Here is a 21067-nt window from a genome sequence, read left to right as displayed (position 1 = left end):
TTTGTAATTTTATGTTTAATAAAAAATCAGTTCTTCAGTAGTTTTGTTTGTCTCTCGTTTGTATGTTGATGATGACATTTCAATTTAATAACATAACCTTTTAATGTAATATTCAATCTCCTCCTCTCCCCTGGTGTTTCAGAAGTGGATTATTAACATACTAATGCATTGCTTGGGAGATGGCTAGGACACCTGACTGGATTGTGGAGAATTTTGTGTTTTTTCAAGGCCTGCCTTTTCTGGACATTTTTCTCTTAAAAGTTTCAATAAGTAATTCTTGCCTGAAACCTTTGCCTACCTTTAGGTCTTAGGAGTCTTATTCAGACACTCGGTGGACAAAACAATATGAAACAACTTTCTGATAAAAACCAAAAAAATACCAGATGGAGTCCTTTTTTCTTAACAGTAAGAGTGCTCACATTTTAAAGATATTCAGAGTGGATTTAAAAATTGAAATGCAGAGTTTTGAACTGAGGTGGTTCTTTCAGTACTGAGGAAGTATTTCTTAGGGCATTGAACTTTAAAATTGACTGCCACCTGGAATGGTCCAGGGTGTTAGATTTTGTTTCATAGACAAGCCATATAGACTATGTTTATGTGATGGAGGAAGTTGCTGAATAAAAATGCTTTTTTAAAGTTTTTCTATTCTTCAGTGAGGGGAGTTTGAAGTTATATTTGTTTTACACTTGCTTATATGTGCTTTGGACTGAATATGCATTGTAACTAAATAATAGTTCGGAGTTCCTTAAGTAGCGTTCCACAGATAAAATCGTGGGTGGGAGTTGTGAGATCTCTAGGAAATTTTTAAAAATCTGTGTATTTTTATGGTAATTTTAAAAAGGAATCTGGATCTTTTGACCTTGTAACTAAACTATACTGTGAGATCTCATTATTTGAATTTGCATTTTGTAGTCACAGGCTGTTGGCACCAAGTGATCACCTGTGTGCCTTGTAATGCTTTGTTTTTCACACTGATTCATAGATGAATTCTTAGAGGTCTGCAAGCTCTCAAATTTAAGAAACACTGGAGAGGGAAGTTCTCATGCTTTAGGCACACATTAACAGATGACCAATTTCTAGGATAACTACAAAATTTTGAAGTTACTAGTGAAAATAATTTGAAATAGTTTTATCATGCAGAAAACAGTGGCCATTGCATTTATGATACAAGGTTTGGTGTTAATCCTTTGGTTAATCGGGGGGTGGTTTTACTGAACACTGATTTTTTTTTTTAATACATCTTTATTGGAGTATGATCGCTTTACAATGTTGTGTTAGTTTCTGCTGTACAAGAAAGTGAATCAGCTGTATGCATACATATATCCCCATATCCCCTCCCTCTTGAGCCTCCCTCCCACCCGCCCTATCCCACCCCTCTAGGTCATCACAAAGCACCGAGCTGATCTCCCTGTGCTATGCAGCAGCTTCCCACTAGCTATCTATTTTACATTTGGTAGTGTATATATGTCAGTGCTACTCTCTCACTGTGTCCCAGCCTCCCCTTCCCCCACTGTATCCTCAAGTCTGTTCTCAGCGTCTGTATCTTTATTCCTGCCCTACCACTAGGTTCATCAGTACCAGTTTTCTAAATTCCATATATATGCGTTAGCATATGGTATTTGTTTTTCTCTTCCTGACTTAATTCACTCTGTATGACAGACTCTAGGTCCATCCACCTCACTAAAAATAACTCATTTTCGTTCCTTTTTATGGCTAATATTCCATAGTGTATATTGAATGCTGATTTTTTTTTTTAACATCTTTACTGGAGTATAATCACTTTACAATGTTGTGTTAGTTTCTGCGGTATAACAAAGTGAATCAGCTATATGTATACATATATCCCCATATCCCCTCCCTCTTGCATCTCCCTCCCACCCTCCTTATCCTACCCCTCTTGGTGGTCACAGAGCACCGAGCTGATCTCCCTGTATGATGCAGCTGCTTCCCACTAGCTATATATTTTACATTTGGTAGTATATATATATGTCAGTGCTACTCTCTCACTTCGTCCCAGCTTACCCTTCCCCCTTCGTATCCTCAAGTCCATTCTCTACGTCTGCATCTTTATTACTGTCCTGCCCCTAGGTTCATTAGAACCATTTTTTTAGATTCCGTATATATTGAGCACTGATTTTTTTTTTTTTTTTTAAATTTGTGTCATGCTTTATTTATTTATTTATTTATTTATTTATGGTTGTGTTGGGTCTTTGTTTCTGTGCGAGGGCTTTCTCCAGTTGTGGCAAGTGGGGGCCACTCTTCATCGCGGTGCGCGGGCCTCTCACTATCGCGGCCTCCCCTGTTGCGGAGCACAGGCTCCAGACGCGCAGGCTCAGCAATTGTGGCTCAAGGGCCCAGCTGCTCCGCGGTACGTGGGATCTTCCCAGACCAGGGCTCGAACCCGTGTCCCCTGCATTGGCAGGCAGACTCCCAACCACTGCGCCACCAGGGAAGCCCCTGAGCACTGATTTTTAATAAATTTTTAAACATAGCATGATGCATAAATTTTGAACTGAATGAAAATTAGAAACAGTATATCAGTATATGGGATGTAGCTAAGGCAATGCTTAGAGGGAAATTTATAGCATTAAGTGCTTATACTAGAAAAGAGAAAGTCTCAAATCAACAGTATAGCTTTTCACCTTAAACTAGAAAAAGAAGAGAAAGTTAAACAAAATAAGCAGAAGGAATAAAGTAATAAAGATAAGGGCAGAAATCAATGAAGTAGAATAGAGAAAAAAACAATAGAGGAAAATCAATGAAATGGACAACTGTTCCTTTGAAAATTTTGATCGAATTGACAAACCCTAACCAGATTAATCAGGAAAAAAAAGAGAAAAGAAATGAATTACCCACATCAGGAAGGTAAGAGGGGACATCACTACAGATCCTATAGATATTAAAAAGTTACAGTGGACTATTATGAACAACTTTATGCCAATAAATTCAACCAGTTAGATAAAATGGATAAATTGATTTTTTGAAAAACAAACTACCTAAGTTCACTTAATAAGAACTGTAAAACATGAATAGCTGTATTTCCATTAAAGAAATTGAATTTGTAATTTAAAAGTTTCCACAAAGAAGACTGCAAGCCAAATGGCTTTACTGGTGAATTCTACCAGACACTTAAGGAAGAAATAATACCAATTCTACACACTTCCATAAAATAGACTAAGAGGAACACTTCTCAACTCAGCTTGTGAGGCCAGCATTACCTATCAAGACTAAAGAAGAAAAAATAATAACTAATATATGATAACAAGTATACTACAGATTGATAGTCCTCATGAACATAGATGTAAAAATCCTCTAGTGTTATCATTAGAACTTTCATTGTAAATCCATCCTAATTGAGAAGTCACTTAGTTTTCAGGGCAGCTACTGAAAACATTTGTAAGATACAAGTTAAAATGTTTTTACTTTTGTTAGGGATAGCCTTTCAAATTATTTTTTAAAACCATTTTATTATGGAAAATTCAAAATATGCAGAAGTGGAGAGAATAGTATGATGAGCCCCCATATCTTTGTCCCTCAGCTTCAGTAGTTACCAGCATTGCTTTTAAATTACGCAGGTTTCTAAATATTATACAGTTATATCACTCAACATATGAGTGGAGCTATTTTTGAAGACAGACATATTTTCCTGTTAGCAGTAAACAGTAGTTTTAAAAAGAAAAAGAACAAGGAGGCTAAGACTTACTGAATGCCAGTCCTGGCCCAGGCCCTGTGCCAGCCTGATCCAGGAGAAGTGGTGGTGATGTTACCGATTGGATTCCTTTGGAGTTTTGTTTTTTTTTTTTAATTTATTTTATTTATTCATTTTTGGCTGCATTGGGTCTTCCCTGCTGCGCGCAGGTTCCCTTTAGTTGCGGCGAGCAGGGGCCACTCCTTGCAGCGGTGTGTGGGCTTCTCATTGTGGTGGCCTCTCCTGTTGCGGAACACGGGCTCTAGGCACGCGGGCTTCAGTAGTTGTGGCATGCGGGCTCAGCAGTTGTGGCTCGCGGGCTCTAGAGAGCAGGCTCAGTAGTTGTGGCGCACGGGCCTAGATGCTCTGTGGCATGTGGAATCTTCCAGGACCAGGGCTCGAACCTATGTCCCCTGCATTGGCAGGCGGACTCCTAACCACTGTGCCACAAGGGAAGCCCTTTCCTTTGGAGTTTAATTCACTTTAACCCATCAATGAATCGGAAGTAGAATTTGAGTTTTTAATTTAATTTTGTATATCCGTGTTAAATATTAATTATAAAATTATGTGGATTGTGATTGGGAAAAATAATAAAGATTTCTCATCACTGATAAAATTAATATTTATAAAGATATGTGTGCAAATTATAACAAATTGTTTGATGTAGTATTACATGTAGAAAAAACATGTAGTAAAAAAGTGTTCTTTCTCTCCCTACCACTACCAGGTCCTGGTTCCCCCCAGTCACCCCCTCTCTTCTCTAGAGACGTTGACCACTCCCAGCGTCTGATATAGTTTTCCAGATATACTCTATATTGTTTACATCACTTAGTACTTATAGTGCAGGAGAAAATTGGCTGGAGTTAGTGGCTGTGTGCACAATGATGTCTTCCTTGCACTATCTGCCTTCTCTGCACTTCCCCTTATAGAAGAGCTGGTCCAAATTCTTCCCCATCGATCTGTTTTTCCTTTGACTTTGCTAACTGTAAATGCTTCTATTTAGTCACATTGTCGTATTCCTACACTATATCAGTTGCCTCCTTTTCAATTTACTGTCTCTTTGTTTTTGATTTTCCTTTTTAGAATGTTCTTTCTTTCTGCTTTGAACTTGAGACTACTAAATATATTCATCTTTCCTCCTTCTTGACTCAGTTTCGGCTTTGGTGATCTTATGTCTGGTCGTTCCTTTGCTTATGCACTAACCAGTCACTTCATTGGTCCACAAGCCCATTCACATTCCCTTGTCAGTCTGGAACGCAGCTTCCAGAATACTTCATATGTATTGTTTTTCTGCCATAAGCAACAGAGTTCAGCTTTAGAGCTCTGTTCAGCTGGGATGTTGAGGTTGACATGCACAGTGGATGCAGCATCTAGGTGAGAGATAAATTTCATTTAGTTTCTTCTTTTTCAAGACCCTCCATGATTTAGCCCTTCTTTTTATGTCCCTTGTTTATGCTGATTTTAATGTCCTACTGGCCTCTTCTCCCATGAAAGCAGAACTTGTTTTGTCCTCTCAGACTTTACGCCGCTTACATCTCTGGCTTACATTTCATAGTGATGTTGTGTAGACTTAATGAGTGAAGAGGTACACGTTTAGTGAGAGCTATGGGTATATTTATTTATTTATTTATTTTTTTCTAAACGCCCGATTTAATACATGAATCAGACATGAAGAAGCCCAAAGAAATAACCCTTGAAGCATCCTTGAAAATCTCTTAACAATTGGTTTCTTCAGCACACGTCTCTTTAACACACAGATTCTTTAACACGTGCCCGTGATGCAGATATTTTACGCAACTGGTTACAAGGAGCGCCTTACGCTTAGACATGAGACATGCAAGAGGGAAAGCAGTCATTCAGCTGTGGGTTTATGAGAAGCTTCTATATCAGTGAACCCCAGTCCCACCAAAAATGTTACTACTGGGACTTGCGCTTGGCTGCCTCCTGACTCTCCCCTCTCCCAGCTCTTCCCACTTTCCCAGCCTGGTCCAAGCTTCGTCAAAGCTGTTTTTGGTTACTGCATCACACACACACACACACACCCCAGGCCCCCCACAGTCATCACTCCCATGGCTGCCGTGGGCCAAGGAGAAACTCAGCAGGCGAACCTCTAAATATTTGGGCTGAGAGCAGTGCCTGAAGGGCAAATATCAGGGCCCCTGGACTGGGTGGGGCCCAAGTCCCTCCTCACCCCGTCCTGGGTCAGAAGCATCCCCCCCACCCCACACACACAGATGCACTTGGCCAGCCTCCTCAGGGCTGGGAGGTGGCCTGCCCTGGGCCCCTGTTTGCCCCAGGTTTACACTGTAGTAAAAATATGCCTATTTTCTGTCGGCCAGAGATCTGCAGGATTGGCTTTCTTGCATGGCTCCTCCTGTGACATACAGGGAAGAGCAGGGAACACTTACTGATCACCTACGACCTGTATGGGTGTATTTTAAATTTCTGTTAAGATGCTTTTTCTCATGGTAGAATTTCCTTTGACTCCTCGTTAATTTCTTATAGGCAAGTGTTTATTTACATGGTGGACACTGAGATTGCCAGCTGTCTTTATGAATAGTCAGCTTCACTCAGTGTCTCTGAACTGCAGTTAGTTGATCCTGTCTACTTAATTATTATGAAGCTGAGACCAAGCCTCAGGTGTTTATTGTGCGAGCTCAAGTGAACAGGAGCTCATGGCTAAAATAAGTTCTTTTTTTTTTTTTATAATTTTTTTTAATAGCTACATTATTTATTTATTTATTTATTTATTTATTTTAGCTGTGTTGGGTCTTCGTTTCGTGTGAGGGCTTTCTCTAGTTGCGGCAAGCGGGGGCCACTCTTCATCGTGGTGCAGGGACCACTCTTCATCGCGGTGCGCGGGCCTCTCACTATCGCGGCCCCTCCCGTTGCGGGGCACAGGCTCCAGACGCGCAGGCTCAGCAGTTGTGGCTCACGGGCCCAGTTGCTCCGCGGCATGTGGGATCTTCCCAGACCAGGGCTCGAACCCGTGTCCCCTGCATTAGCAGGCAGATTCTCAACCACTGCGCCACCAGGGAAGCCCTAAAATAAGTTCTGATCAAGAAAGCGCGATGGGACTTCCCTGGTTGGGCAGTGGTTAAGAATCTGCCTGCCAATGCAGGGGACATGGGTTCGAGCCCTGGTCTGGGAAGATCCCACATGCTGCAGAGCAACTAAGCCCGTGTGCCACAACTACTGAAGCCCATGCAAATAGAGCCCGAGCTCCGCAACAAGAGAAGCCACCTCAATGAGAAGCCTGCGCACCGCAAGAAAGAGTAGCCCCCGCTCGCCACAACTAGGGAAAGCCTGCGCGCAGCAGGGAAGACCCAACTCAGCCAAAAATAAATAAATTAATTAATTAAAAAAAAAAAAAGTGCGAAAGACCACAAGACAAACTCTGCAGTTCAATAAGTGACCAGTCTATGACTTTCTAAACTGTTGACCTGTTTTAAATTTAATGGTGCATGAAAAAGATCAGAGGGGAGGGATAATACCAATTGTCTTTTTCCAAAACCAGTTCAGCAGTTATTTACCTTTCAAGCAATTAACATAATTACCATTATGCTAAAAAGCAATTTTGGGAAGTTCTGCCCTGAGCTCTTATGATTCCACTGGGACAGTTTTAGTTGGGACTTATCTTTTTGATGGAAGCCTAATTGCAGTTTTGGCTTTGTGCATGCAAACAGAAGCAGCTAATTGTTTAGGCAAATAGCAGATTAATTTAAATATGCATCCCTAATAAAACAAAAATGGTATCCATTGTGGTCCTTGTTCCTATGACGAGGAATATAAATATTCTGTGCAAGTACCATTAGGTGGAGGTCTTAAGGATTGTCGACATTATTTCACAGTGGTAGCACTTTCCTGATATTGAATAATCTTTACAATAGCTAACATAAATCAGTTTAAACTCATTTAGATCCCATTTCCACTATGTGCAGTTTCATTACCACACTCTGGCTGGCCTCCTTTGGGAGGTGGAAGGGGCATGCTGCAAACTGGCATGGGTGCCCATCCACAGCTGCTGAGCAGACTTTATGTCTCCTCCAAAGACTGGCCATCGTTACTCATCTCCCCCTTAATGACTGTTCCTAGGCTAGAGTGAACTCAGAGTTCCTGCAGCCCTGGTGCTGCTTGTCAAGGTGGAGGGCCCTGAGCCCAGAGAGCAGTGGGACTGCCAAGCCCTACTCCTGTCTACTTTATTGGGCCGATGGCCCTCACTCATTGTGGTCTTCCGCCTTTTTTGAGAGACCCTTTTTTTTTTGCCTGTGTCCTTTTCATTTTTCTCATGAATGGAACAGTATTGTGATCCCAGCACTAGCTCAGAGATAAACATCTTTTATGCAGCCATTGAGGTTTTGTCATGGAGAAAGACAGACATCTGGTTTCCTTTCAGCTTTCCCGGTGTGGGCATCAGCTGAGGGTTATTTATGCCTGGTTCAGGGAATGATGGCAATGACCTGTTTACTAAGTCACTACTGAGGAACCACACAGAAGCTCCCTTTGCATTTGCTGAGAAGTTTTCTCTTGTTTCTCCTTGGCCTAGCATACAGGATAAAGGTGGTAGACACCTTTTGGGGTGTCTCCTTGCTCTGAAGCCCCTCTAGAAGTGGACATATTCATAGAATTTGAGTTGGTCTTTTGACATCAGCTGAGTAGACAAGGATGGGGACCTCAGGCCTGGGGGCAGCTGATTCATGTTCTTGGCTGAACCATTTGGGCTGCAGACTTTCAGTCTCAATTGTGTGCTTGGAGTAGAAGACCTTGTGAAGTGGGGAATAGAGAAAGCTGCTTTGTGTAGAGAGAGAGGGACGCACAGTTACAGAGAGAAGCAGAGGCAAGATGTATGGTGCAGCAAGAGATGTACTACCTTGAGCTGAATGTTTTCCTACTTCCGGTTCTGATCCCTTTTACTGTCCAGCTATATTTCCTGCCCTTGGGTTCCATGAAATAACCTTGTTCCTTTTCAGTCTGTTTCCTTTTGTATTTAAACCAGTTTCAGTGGATTTGTTTCTTACAACCAAATGTTCCATTGCTAAAACATAAGACAAACATTCAGCAAACCTTTATTGATGTTCAGCCACTTTCAGTACTGTGAAGTCACTCTGTAGGAAATGTAGCAGAAAAAGGACACAATCCTGCCACTTCAGAAATCCACCCAGTACTAGGAGCCAAATCCGTATTAGTGCTGTGTCTGCAATATGATAAAACTTGGCCTTTCAAATGAATTTACATCAAATTTTTAAAATCATCACCTGTTTAGGAAGGAAATTTATTTGGCTCTGATAGGTATTGACTAATATTGTGCAATGTATGTGAACCCAGTTCAACTTGAAATGTCTGCATAAGTTAGCTGCTCCTTTTTGGGAATCTTAAAATAGTTTGACAATAGGACTTATCCATTGTTAAGCTTAGCCATTGTCCCATTGCAGTTTGTATATATACCTTTTATATTTTTGTTATATTTTCATGACTATAACATGTCTTTCTGCAGTGAGAATTTTGTGAGAACAGAGGTCATATCCCTCCTGTATGCCCGCAAACAGGATGCCACTAGAATGTCAGCTCCATGCGGTCAGGGACTTTTTTGTTTTATTTTGTTTTATTCACTGCAGTTTCCCCAGTGCTTAGAAAGGCAGGGGCTCAAATACCTGTTAAATGTATTGTTGAATAACTTTTTGGCTAAATATTGGTTAACATGGATAATAATCCACTACAATATTATAAAATATTCTTATAATTCAAGTATTCACTGTTCAAGCCCCTGCAGTTCTGAGGTTGTAAAAGTAACATGATATAACTATATTAAATAATAAAATGACCTTTTATAAAATTAGCTTTCACTCAAGCATCTGTCCTGTTAGCTGCTGTGTCTGTTCCTGCTCACCTTGCTCATGTGTCTTGGGGTCAAATATCCAGCAACACAGTTGCAAAGTGAAATTGCACATCTTGCAAAAGCTGCAGGATTTAATAATGTTAAAAGTGGTAAGCGGAAGAGCAGTAGAAGTGGTAATTACATGGGTAAATATAAATGGCTTTTTTTGTTATTTCTCTTTAAAAGACAATTGCCTGCTTATGCAAAAATAATAACAATGTATGTGGGGTTTATAACATACAGTAGAAATAAAAAGTGTGGCAACAATAGCAGAGAGGCTGGGAGGGAGGAAATGGAAGTACGCTGCTTCACTGTATGTGAAGTGGTGTAATATCGCTTGAAGGTAGACTGGTAGTTACAGATGGTTGCTAAAAACCTAAAGCAACAACTAAAATAAACACAAAGAGTTTTGGCTAATAAACCAACAAAGGAATTAAAATGAAATAAACACATAATTAATCCAAATACTCAGTCCAAAAGAAGGCAGAAAAAGAGGGGGAAAGGGAGCAAAGAACAAATGGGACAAATAGAAAACAAGCAGCAAAATGGTAGATTAAACCCATCCTTACCAAGAATCACATTAAAGGTAAGTAGTCTAAATACCCCAGTTAAAAGCAAGATCAGTTAAATGCCGTCTACAAGAAACCCACTTTAGATATAAAGACACAACGCAAAGTGAAAGGACAGAAAAACACATAGCATGCTAACACTAACCAAAAGAAAGTTGGAGTGACTATATCAATATCAAAGTGGATTTCAGAGCAAAGAACATAACACAAAGAGGGACATTTCATGTAATACAGGGTCACTTCATCAAGAGGACACAACAATCCTAAATGTTAATGCACCTAAAAGTGATCTTGGAGGACTGTGCAAACGATAGTGGCACTGATGACAAGTGGGGATCTGGCCGAGTTATACACTTAATAGCTGCAGTAGAGAAGACGGACAAAGATGATGACACAACAGGCATTCAGAAGAGAAGGATGTGACCATTAAATGGATGGCACCTAGAAGATATTTTCTAAAAAGACCCTTCTTAGAATAGCTCTGCAACCTTGTGGTAAAGGGTATTTTGTTGCATACAATTCTGTTGGGGAAACGATGCCAACAAAACTAGTGCTTGATTAGTAATGAAAAATGTGTTTATAGATAAACTCCATGTGTGCTTCGAGTGAGCTGTGGTTGAATAACTTCCACACTTGGCAGAACACAGGTTAAGTTTATGTCGATTACTCATGGAGCTCATGGTTACTTTATGCACTTGTAAATGCAGCCGCTCATCCTGCACTTCCTAGCTAACTTCCAGCCCAGCCGCCTCACGTACCAAGTGGCTTTGGACCAGTTGTTGAACCACTCAGAGCTTCTGTTTCTTCTGTTTTGTCAAACGAAGATAATGATGCTCTTCCCAAGATGGAAGTTAGCGCTGAAGGAGAGGAGACAAGTGATTGAACACTCAGAGGCTTCATGCAATAGTGGTTGCTTTACTGTTTTATTGTAATGTCTGCAAACAAATGCAGTGCAGGCCTATTTGGAAGAGGCACATCCTGGAATGTGCCGGTCTCCTATTTAATGTGTAGAGTCATTGGCATTTTTTGCAGTGTATCTGCTTCTTCTGAGTCGAAATGGAAAGAATTAGCTAAAATATTTGCCAGAGGAATGTGTTGTGGAGCCTTTTGCAATCTGCTTATCCCCCAAGTTTATCATAATTCTTAGAAGAGTGCACTGTGTTTTACATCTGAAGCAACATTTAACTTGAAGAAAGCTCTGCTTTTGTTTGTAATCACCTACTTAGTCTACTGACAGTTTGAAAGGCTTGCAAAGCAACCCACAAGTATTGTTTTCTTCTGACTCGCTGTATTTATTTAGTGATGAATGATACCTTATAGTAAGATCCTAAGTTCAAAGCATTTACTGTTAAGGACAAAGTACAAGACAAGAAAAATGGGAAGAGGGATTGCAAAAAGATGAGAAGTGAAAGCTTTATTTTAGAAAGTTATAGGAAATAGGACTGGATTTATGGATGGGCAATAGAGAGGAAATTAGTGTTATTAATAGATTAAATATGCTCTATAACATGGCAGGCACTATAGAATACATAAAAATATAGAAATGCTTGGTCTGTCTCCAATAGTTTGTGTGGTTTATCTCCTTTAATCTGCCCAACAGTCCTGTGTAATGGGTAATGTTCCCTTCAGTTTTACAGATGAAAAAACAGGCTCTCAGCTTTAAGTAACTTGCCCAAGGCCTTCAGCTAGCAAGCAGCGGAGCTGAATTTGAACTCAAACAACCACAGACTGTGTTATCTGCACACAATTATTTTCAGTGATTTTTGAAAATAAAATCAGTTGGAATTGGAACAGGACATTATCCCGCATGATGCAGAAAGTCATTATTTTCTTGAATAAATCTTTGTGGGTAAAAAGGTAGCTTAGTGGATGGGAGTGGTAAAAAGAAATTATTTGGCAAGAAAAGAATAAGTGGCCTTCCAAATACAGAAAAGTTTATATTTCTGATAGAAAAGTGTAAGTTCCTGCAGACAACTGGTTCTCAAACTTGGGCATGCATCCCAGAGTTTGCTGCCCGAGAACCTGCGTTTCTAATAAGCCCCCAGGTGTGGCTGATGCTGCTTGTCCGGGGGCTGCACTTGGATATCATTGCTGTAGACAGTTTGAGAAGGGTGGAGACACAGCCAGTGTGTGTGAGAGGAATTCATCTGGGGAGCGGCATTCAAGGGGCTGGGGAGAAGGGTGTATAGTATATGGGTAAATCGTGGTGTTTTTTTTGTTTTTTTTTTAAACATCTTTATTGAAGTATAATTGCTTTACAATGGTGTGTTAGTTTCTGCTTTATAACAAAGTGAATCAGTTATACATATACATATGTTCCCATATCTCTTCCCTCTTGCGTCTCCCTCCCTCCCACCCTCCCTATCCCACCCCTCTAGGTGGTCACAAAGCACCGAGCTGATCTCCCTGTGCTATGCGGCTGCTTCCCACTAGCTATCTATTTTACATTTGGTAGGGTATATATGTCCATGACACTCTCTCACCCTGTCACATCTCACCCCTCCCCCGTGGTGGTTTTGTTTTTTGTTTTTTGTTTTTGGCTGCTCCATCCATGCATCTTGCAGGATCTTAGTTACTCCCCGACCAGGGATTGAACCCGGGCCCCCGGCAATGGAAGCGTGGAGTCCTAACTACTGGACTGCCAGGGAATTCCCTAAATCGTGGTTTTTTAACAAGTCTGGGATAGTCAAGCTCGTGTTTTAGACTATGCAAAATAAAACACCTCTGCTAACTGTGGCTGAAAGAAGGTGGTGGTGAGGAGGGATGTAAAATACTTATAAGAACCTCTTAGAATGTAGGTTAATGGCTGTTTTCAGATGTTGCTAGTGACTAGGTCAGTGCCTGGCATATAAAAAGTGCTCAATAATAATTTCTTGCATGTTACTTCACCTCTTAGAATGGCTATCATCAAAGACAAGAGATAGCAAATGGTGAGGATGTGGAGAAAATGGAACCCTCATGCAGTGTTAGTGGGCATGTAAATTGGTGCAGCCACTATGGAAAACAGTATGGAGTTTCCTCAAAAAATTAACAATAGAACTACCATGTGATCCAGCAATTTGACTTCTGGGTATATATCTGAAAGAAATGAAATCACTATGTTGAAGAGATATCTGCACCCTCGTGTTCACTCACAATAGCCAAGACATGGAAACAGCCTAAGTGTCCATTGACAGATGAGTGGATAAAGAAGATGTGGTGTATGTATACAGTGGAACACTACTCAGCCACAACAAAGGAGGAAATCCTGCTATTTGCAACAACATAGATGGATCTTGAGGGCATTATGCTCAGTGAGATAAGAGAAAAAAAACAAATGCTGTATGATCTCACTTATATGTGGAATCTTAAAAAAAAGAAAAACCTCATAGAAACAGAGATCAAATTTGTGGTTGCCAGGGGTAGAGGAATTGGTTGAAGGTGTTCAAAAGGTACAAACTTCCAGTTATAAAATAAATAAGTTCTGGGGATGTAATGTACAGCATGACAACTATAGTTAATAATACTGTATTGTATATTTGAAAGTTGCTGAGAGAATAGATCTTAAAAGTTCTCATAAGGAAAAGGACATTTGTAACTATGTGAGGTGATGTTAACTAAACTTATTATGGTAATCATTTCACAGTATATACATATATCAAATCATTCTGTTGTACACCTTAAGCTTATATAATGTTCTGTGTCAATTATATTTTAACAAAACTAGAAAAAATTATTTGTTGCATAAGTGGACAAATAAGAGAATGAATTAAGAACTCCATATGTTAAAACTACTCAGCAATTATGTCCTCCCATTCTTCTTAGATCTCTCTCATAAAAGCATTTTTTAAAAATTTATCTTTTTGGCAAGGATAATTTTGGGGAAATTTTTCAGAATATACAAGGGGATGTTACAGTAAATTTCTTTCCTACTCTTGTCCCTTTTCCCTGGTTTCTTTCCTTAGAGGCCTTAACAATTCTTAACAATTTCTTTTTCATTGTTAAGTTTCTTAAGTATCCTTCCAGGATAGTCTGTGTATACATTTGTGTGTATGTGTGTGTGTACATTTTTTAAAATGCAAAAGTAACATAGCATACTATACCACTATTCTGTCCTTCCTTTTTTCATTTAACAGTATATTTTATTGATCATTTTATATAGCTCATGTGTAAGGCTGACTCTTTTAATTGCTCATTTTATTTAAATTCCAAACTATGGAGATACCATTATTTAAGTATTTCTCTATTGGTGGACATTTAGATAGCTTCCAATCTTTTGACATAGTTAAAAACGTAGTAACTATCCTATATACATTTGTGATTTGGTAGATATTATCAAATTGCCTCCAGAGTTAGGTGAAATAGTTCACACTCCTATGAACAATTTAAGAGAAAGCCTGTTTCCCCATATCCTCAAAAACAAAATGTTTATGAAATTTTTTGTCTTTGTCAATTTGGTGAAAAATAGTATCCTATTTTAGTTTTTATTTGTATTTTTCTAATTGTGAGTGAATTTTTGTATTTTTTAAATGTTTATATGTCAACTGCGTTTCTTTTTCTGTGAACACCATAGCATGCTCATGTCCTTTGCTCACTTTTCAGTTGCTTTTTTCTTATTGAATCTTAGAAGCTCTTTATATATTAAGGAAATAGGCTCTTTGTTGTATGTGATGCAGAATTTTACCAATTTATTATTTATCTTTTAAATTTTCTTTATGTTGCATGATTATTTTATAATTATGCATACTAAATGAATTTAAAATTGTTACCTGAATTTTTTTTTCTACATAGGATTTCTTAATATTTGGGATCTAAGGACTGGAAGGTATCCTATTCATCGTTTTGAGCATGATGCAAGAATACAAGCACTAGCCCTCAGCCAGGAAGATGCAACTGTTGCCACAGCTTCTGCTTTTGATGTCGTAATGTTATGCCCCAATGAGGAGGGATATTGGCAAATAGCTGCAGAATTTGAAGTTCAGAAACTGGTGAGCTTTTAGTCTGGTCATTTTATTTTTCATTCTTAGAATCTCTGGGTCTGATATAAACAGATAGTAATGATGTTGGCAGTGCCCATTCACTCAGGGCTTTCTGTGGGCCTTATGTCCATAAATCTCACAACAGCCTTGCAAAATAAGTAGTTTTATTTTCCTCATTTACCAAGAAGCCAATAAAGTCTTGGAGCAGTGAATTGACTTGCCCCTGATAAGAAGTTGTGATTCTGACCTCAAGGCTGACATCGGGGCTGCAGTTTCTCATCACTGTGGTCCTCAGCCTCCTTCACATTAACAGGACGTTCACCCCTGGAAATCTGAGATCAGGATCTGGCCTGATAACGTAAGTGCAGATGAGCTCAGTGGTACCATCGCAGGCTATGTGGGAAAGAAAGTTTCCATCCTACACTTTCTCCATCCGAAGATTTTCTCACTTGGCATTAAGGGTAACTCTTGAGTGAGTATAGATTCAAGTCAGTGTTAATCGGGTAGCCGTGTTCCATGACATCATGTGTGAAGCTCAGTTAACCTTACTAGTTCATTAAATAGAGCCTGTTTCTGAGTTCACTTGTACATGAGCCTCAACATTTGCACGGTGGGAGATGATTTGGTGGTAAGAAGGAAGAGCTGAAATCTGTCTGTGCTGAATTTGGATTTAATTTAAAGCAAACTTGATTTTGGCACTGGTGGGGGAGTGAACAGAAAAGCCAACGCTGAATAATGAATTGATGGCCTGACCTGGAACAAATCCTGTTCCTCTCCCTTTTCCCCTGGTGAAAATCTTGTTAGACATGAATAACTAAAAAGCCATGGCATCACCGCTTCACCTCTGTAAGCTGCTTGTCCCTTTAATGCTCAGCCTCTGCGGTTCTAGTGTAGTGTTCTCAAAACTGCCTGATGCTGTCTTCTTCTCTTGGGGTTTTATTAGAAAAATGTGAAAGTACCATATTCCTGTCTGTTCTCAAAGCTACATAGTGCTTGTTATTTGGTTTCTGCCTAAAGAACACTGTAGATCAACAATAGCTTTATGAACTCAGACAATTACTTGAGACGTGAGTCCCTTCAGAAAGTGCAAATCCGGCCTTGGCAATAAGGTGGCATCCTGGCACCGACCAGAAGCTTTCTGAAGTAGTTTACAGTTCCCAGAAAATGGCACAACCGCAGTCAGTCTGAGCCTCTTGGTCTATCACACATCCAGCATGAAGGTGAATTAAATGGCTAGACTGAGGATGTTGATTTTAGGAAAGCAAGAAGTGATTTTTAGGATGGGGAGAGAGGAATGAAGCAGCCGTTGCTGGAGGCCTGTGTTATGGCGCCCTTTATGTATTATTTCTCACCCTGGGGGAGGGCTGGCCACAGAAAGTACTCTCTGGAAAAGGCAGCTCCTGGCCTGGGTAGCTGGGCCATCTTTGTCTTCCTCAGACAGGCTCCCTGAATCACAGCGGCAGTGTTCCCAGGTTTGTAATACTGGCCTGGAACAGCCGTCCTTCGCGATGGGCCCTCGGCTGGGGATGTGGGACCACCACTCACACTGTGGGTCCTTAGGGTTAGCAGAGCCACCCAGATGTTTACTGTCTCAAGCGCTTCTGGACAGTTCTCAGGATTCAGGCCTTTGAACTCGTTTGGCTTCTTGTCAGGAACCATGGATTTTCATAATTACATAGGTGGCTTGCCTTCTGCTTTTGTACTCTCAGAATTTACTCAGGGAGGTGAAAACCCGATGTAAACTGCACTCGGGGGAAGCATGCCACTTACGAACGTAGGAAAGCAAATTATTCTTAAAGGCAGCTCCTCATACCCATGCAGATTAGAGAAAGTAGTAGCAGTAATGGAGCCGGAGGACTGTGGCATAAAAATGCTTGCAGTGCCCTTCCTACCCTAGGATGGCATTGAAAGCAGGAGAAAGTAGGTAACTCGGGTGCTTTTAACCTTTTAGCAACACATTTTTGCTATTTGCACAAATGTTAAAATGTGATTTTGGCTAATTTGGAACTGAGTGAGTTTTATTTATTCAGTTTCTTGTGAAAAAAAGAAAAACTAACTTTTATTTTTGAATAGTTATTCTAGCCTCGTGGTTCAGAATTTAAAAGACACAATAAGGTTTACAGTGAGAATCTCCCTTCCACTCTGTCCCACAACTCATTTCCCTCCCTGAAGGCAGCCGTTGTTAGTTAGATTTGTGCACGTACAAGACAAGCGTGTCACAGGCTTCCTCTGCCCCACCTTTACACGCAGTAGCACGCTGTGAATCCTGTTACCTTGCTTTTTTCCCCCAAATTTATCTTAGAGGTGACTCCGTTTGTTTGAGTTTATAAAGGATGTCTTCCTGCTTTTTTCTGTGACCACATGGTATTCCAATACATGGATGTACTGTAAGTTATTTAATTAGTCCCTTAGTAAGGCATGTTTAGGGTTTTCTAGTTTTTAGCTATGACCAAATAGTGCTACAGCAAATAACGTTGTACACAGTCGTTTTGCATAAATGTGAGTTTATTTGTAAATAAATTCCTAGAAGTGACTTGCTGTGTCAGAGCATATGCACATCTGACATTGTGTTAAGTGTTCCCAGATTTTGGACCAGATTACATCCCACCAACCTTAATGGGATCCATAAATGTGGTTGTCCCCCCTCCACTTCCAGCCCAATGTCTTATCAGACTAATTGATCTTTACTGATATGACAGATGAAAATGCTATCTTGGTGAATTTTCACCTTTTCTCTTGTTAGGAGTGTGTTGTGTTTCTTTTACGATGAGCATCTTTTCATTTGTGTAGCAACTGTGTTTCACTTCCTGTGAACTGGCCCTTGGCCCGTCTTTTTCTCTTGGGTTGCTGGTCTTCTCATTGATGTGTAGGAGGAATTGTGTATTTTTGAGCAAGTCAGGATGAATTGTAGGCGAGACCTGAAGGACTAAAATGACTCTTACTCTTTAACAGGTTGACTACCTTGAAATAGTTCCAGATACTGGAAGGTATCCTGTGGCAGTAGCCACTGCTGGAGATCTGGTATACCTGCTAAAAGCCGAAGACTCTGCCAGAACCCTCCATTATGTCTACGGGCAGCCTGTCACATGTCTGGATGTCTCCGCCAACCAGGCTGCTTTTGGTGTGAAGAGTCTGGGATGGGTGTACGAAGGAAACAAGGTACAAAAATAGCAAGATGTGCAATTAACGAAAAAGAACATGGATTTTATTTTTTAAAAGGCAATTTAAAAATTAAAGATCTCTAATATATTTTTAAAAGATGTGTTCAGGCAATATATATCAGCCTGGTTAAAAAAAATTCAGGTATTTCTAAATGATATAATACGATAAGTAATTGTTTTCTTTCTCTTCCCTTCCCCCAGCCCTATTCCACAGAAGAAACTATTAACACTTTTTAGGTATCCATCTAGAAAATTTTAATGCATATATAGGTACATTTATATACTAAAAAACATACCTTTGTTGAAATGAGATCATAGTATACATACTGCTCTGTGCCCAACGTTTTTATTCAGTAATGTACCCTGGGGAGCATTCCATGTGAGCTCCCTCTCCCTAGAATTCCAGCGATGCTTACAACCCGTAGTCTGCTTAACCAGTCTCCTCACTAGTGGGCATTTAGGTTGCTTTCTCTGTTTGGGCTGTTATAGACAGTGCTGCAGTGCATGTTGCAACTTGTAAATCTCTAGGATAAATTGCTAGCAATTATGTTGCTTGGTCAGAGGGTTGATGGACATTGCCAAGTTGCCGTCTAAAAAGGTTGCATCAAAATTTACATTCATTCTTATCCACAGTTTGTAAAAGTGCCTCTGATACTCTCTGAGCCAGAAACAGGGAGACAAGTTTTTAATCGAAATTCTTTGCATGATGACTCAATTTTATCACTACTTAGTATTTTACCATCCTGACTGCAGGCCAAGTACTTAGTCTTAAAGCTGACTTACAGAACTCTTTCTCTTCCCGTGGAATCGGGGGAGAGGGATAAAGGTTTGTTTTGTTTTGCTTTTCCTCCAATTTGCTGGGTCTTGACCTTGCTGGCAGTGGTTGTAATCCCGGGAAGGAACTTCTCTGAGCCAGCAGCTCCTCTGACGACGTCCTTCTCCTAAGGAAGGGGGCCCTTTTCAGGTAGCAGAGTTGTGACCTGGAAAAGAGCCAGTCTCTGGATGCACACCGTCTGTGTTCCAGCTCCAGCCCTACCACCTGCTACCCTGTGTGACCTTAAACAGGTTGCTTAACCCTCATTATGCCTCAGTTCCCTCATTTGTAAAAGGGAGTTCATAATGGTACCTACTTCATAGAATTGTAGGATTAAATGAAAACATACGTGTAAAGCTTTAAGCATAGTACCTGGCATTGGAGAGTTAGCGATCACTGTGTGCTTCCTGTTCTTTCTAGCACTCATAGTTTGAGTCTAGCCTCTGGTTGTGATTTTTACATCTTGTTTCTCCTATGTAGTCACCTGTAAGATCAAATCTCACCTATCTAGGTGTTCACTGGCTTTGCAACATGGATTCCAATTATATATTCTTCAACCAGGAAGATACATAAAGCTGTAGAAAATACATGTGGCTTAGTTTAGTCTCACTGTGAGAAGGGATCCCTTTGTGCTCAAGTTGGCCTGCTTTGCTGGAGTATATTCAGCATATCTTAGCTGGAAAGTCTGTGATGATATAATTCCTGTGTTTTGTCTTCCCAGGAAGTGGGGGGAAAGGGACAGCAATTGGTTTCCTAAGGCAGTTTCCTTTCTTAGCCTTTGAAAACACTTTCTTTTCTGATCCCTGGTGAGCTCATTTGATGAGAGGAGAGAGACTGTTTGCTTTCTAATTTTTCATCCATCATGCTTTCAAGTTTCAGTTATCTCACTTATTTCTCGAGTTCTCAGTGTAGTGAGGTGATAGTTTATTTAATCCTAGCCTGGTTTAAATTTTTCATATTTTTAATAAACTTTTCATCTAACAGGTCCTATTTCTCTTTGACTTACCTGAGTGGATCTATTTCTGTAGTGATACAATTGCAGTGGATATATTTGAGAAACCAGTTAAAGGGATAGCTCAGCACAAAATTAGACTGGGAGCATCCTTTAGGTGTTGATGTAAGTAGGCACTTTTTTGGATGCCTCTCAATATTTCCAACCCAATTAAAAAGCATTAATTATAATAATTAGCTGATTCTTATGTTAATTTGATGAAAATTCATTTTTAAAAGTTTATAGTCCCTCTAATAACTTGTTAACGGGTAGTTTTCATTGGTGTTTTAAAATTAAGAGTGGAAGTAAATTTGCTACAAGAATGTGTTTAAGTGCCTCTTTGAAATCTGACAGTAGCATTTAGTCATCCAAATATTTTGTGAGTACACCACCAAACCTTCAAACACTTGTGTGGGTGGGTGGGTTGTTGTTAGTAGTGCTGGTGATAACTCTGCATTGAGATGCTTTTCCAGCATGAACGCCACCCTCTTGAACGTGAGGGAAGCCAAGCTTTAACTGTGAAACTTCCCTTATTTTTGCAGAGGTAGGACTTTCTATCTGATTACGTTTAATGGATTTTCTGCTTCCTCAGAAAAACCAGCATTTCTGTGTGAATTAAGCCATGTAATGGGTGGCTCTGTGAGATTTTAGTAGCATCCTGCCATCCCATAATGTACTGTCATAATTCTTAAGTCTCATGTGCAGGCTCTGTGTCACCTTGCTTGTGAGCTCCACGCTTTGGTCCTGTCAGTCTCCGTCCGGCCTGGCAGCACGTTTTACTAGGTTGGTATGAGACTGAGAGCAGTAGAGTTTGCCTGGAGCTGTGTCCACGTGAGGGTTTGTGTCTGTGCCTCTGGGCCTGTATGTTTAGGGTTCAGATGAAGGCTTAATGAGAACAGAGAGTCTGGTTTATCTTCTTTTGTACCTGATACAGAACTGGGGGTTAGCTAGAGTCCACTGTTGATTAACTGTGATAAAAGCAGACATGGGGACTTCCCTGGTGGCGCAGTG

The 21067-nt window shown here is 40.2% G+C and overlaps 1 protein-coding gene across 1 annotated transcript in view; it reads left to right on the top strand.

Moving 5' to 3' along the window:
- FBXW8 (F-box and WD repeat domain containing 8) overlaps window positions 1–21067 on the top strand; it is a 130553-nt gene that overhangs the window by 55391 nt on the left and 54095 nt on the right. Inside the window, exons 6-7 of the mRNA XM_036824077.1 lie at window positions 14903–15099; window positions 18043–18249. Of these exons, the coding sequence (XP_036679972.1) occupies window positions 14903–15099; window positions 18043–18249 (404 nt within the window). The remainder of the gene's footprint in view (window positions 1–14902; window positions 15100–18042; window positions 18250–21067) is intronic.

Source organism: Balaenoptera musculus, chromosome 14, assembly GCF_009873245.2.
Source record: "Balaenoptera musculus isolate JJ_BM4_2016_0621 chromosome 14, mBalMus1.pri.v3, whole genome shotgun sequence".
Taxonomy (NCBI): domain Eukaryota; kingdom Metazoa; phylum Chordata; class Mammalia; order Artiodactyla; family Balaenopteridae; genus Balaenoptera; species Balaenoptera musculus.
This window is presented reverse-complemented; position numbering and strand designations above follow the sequence as displayed.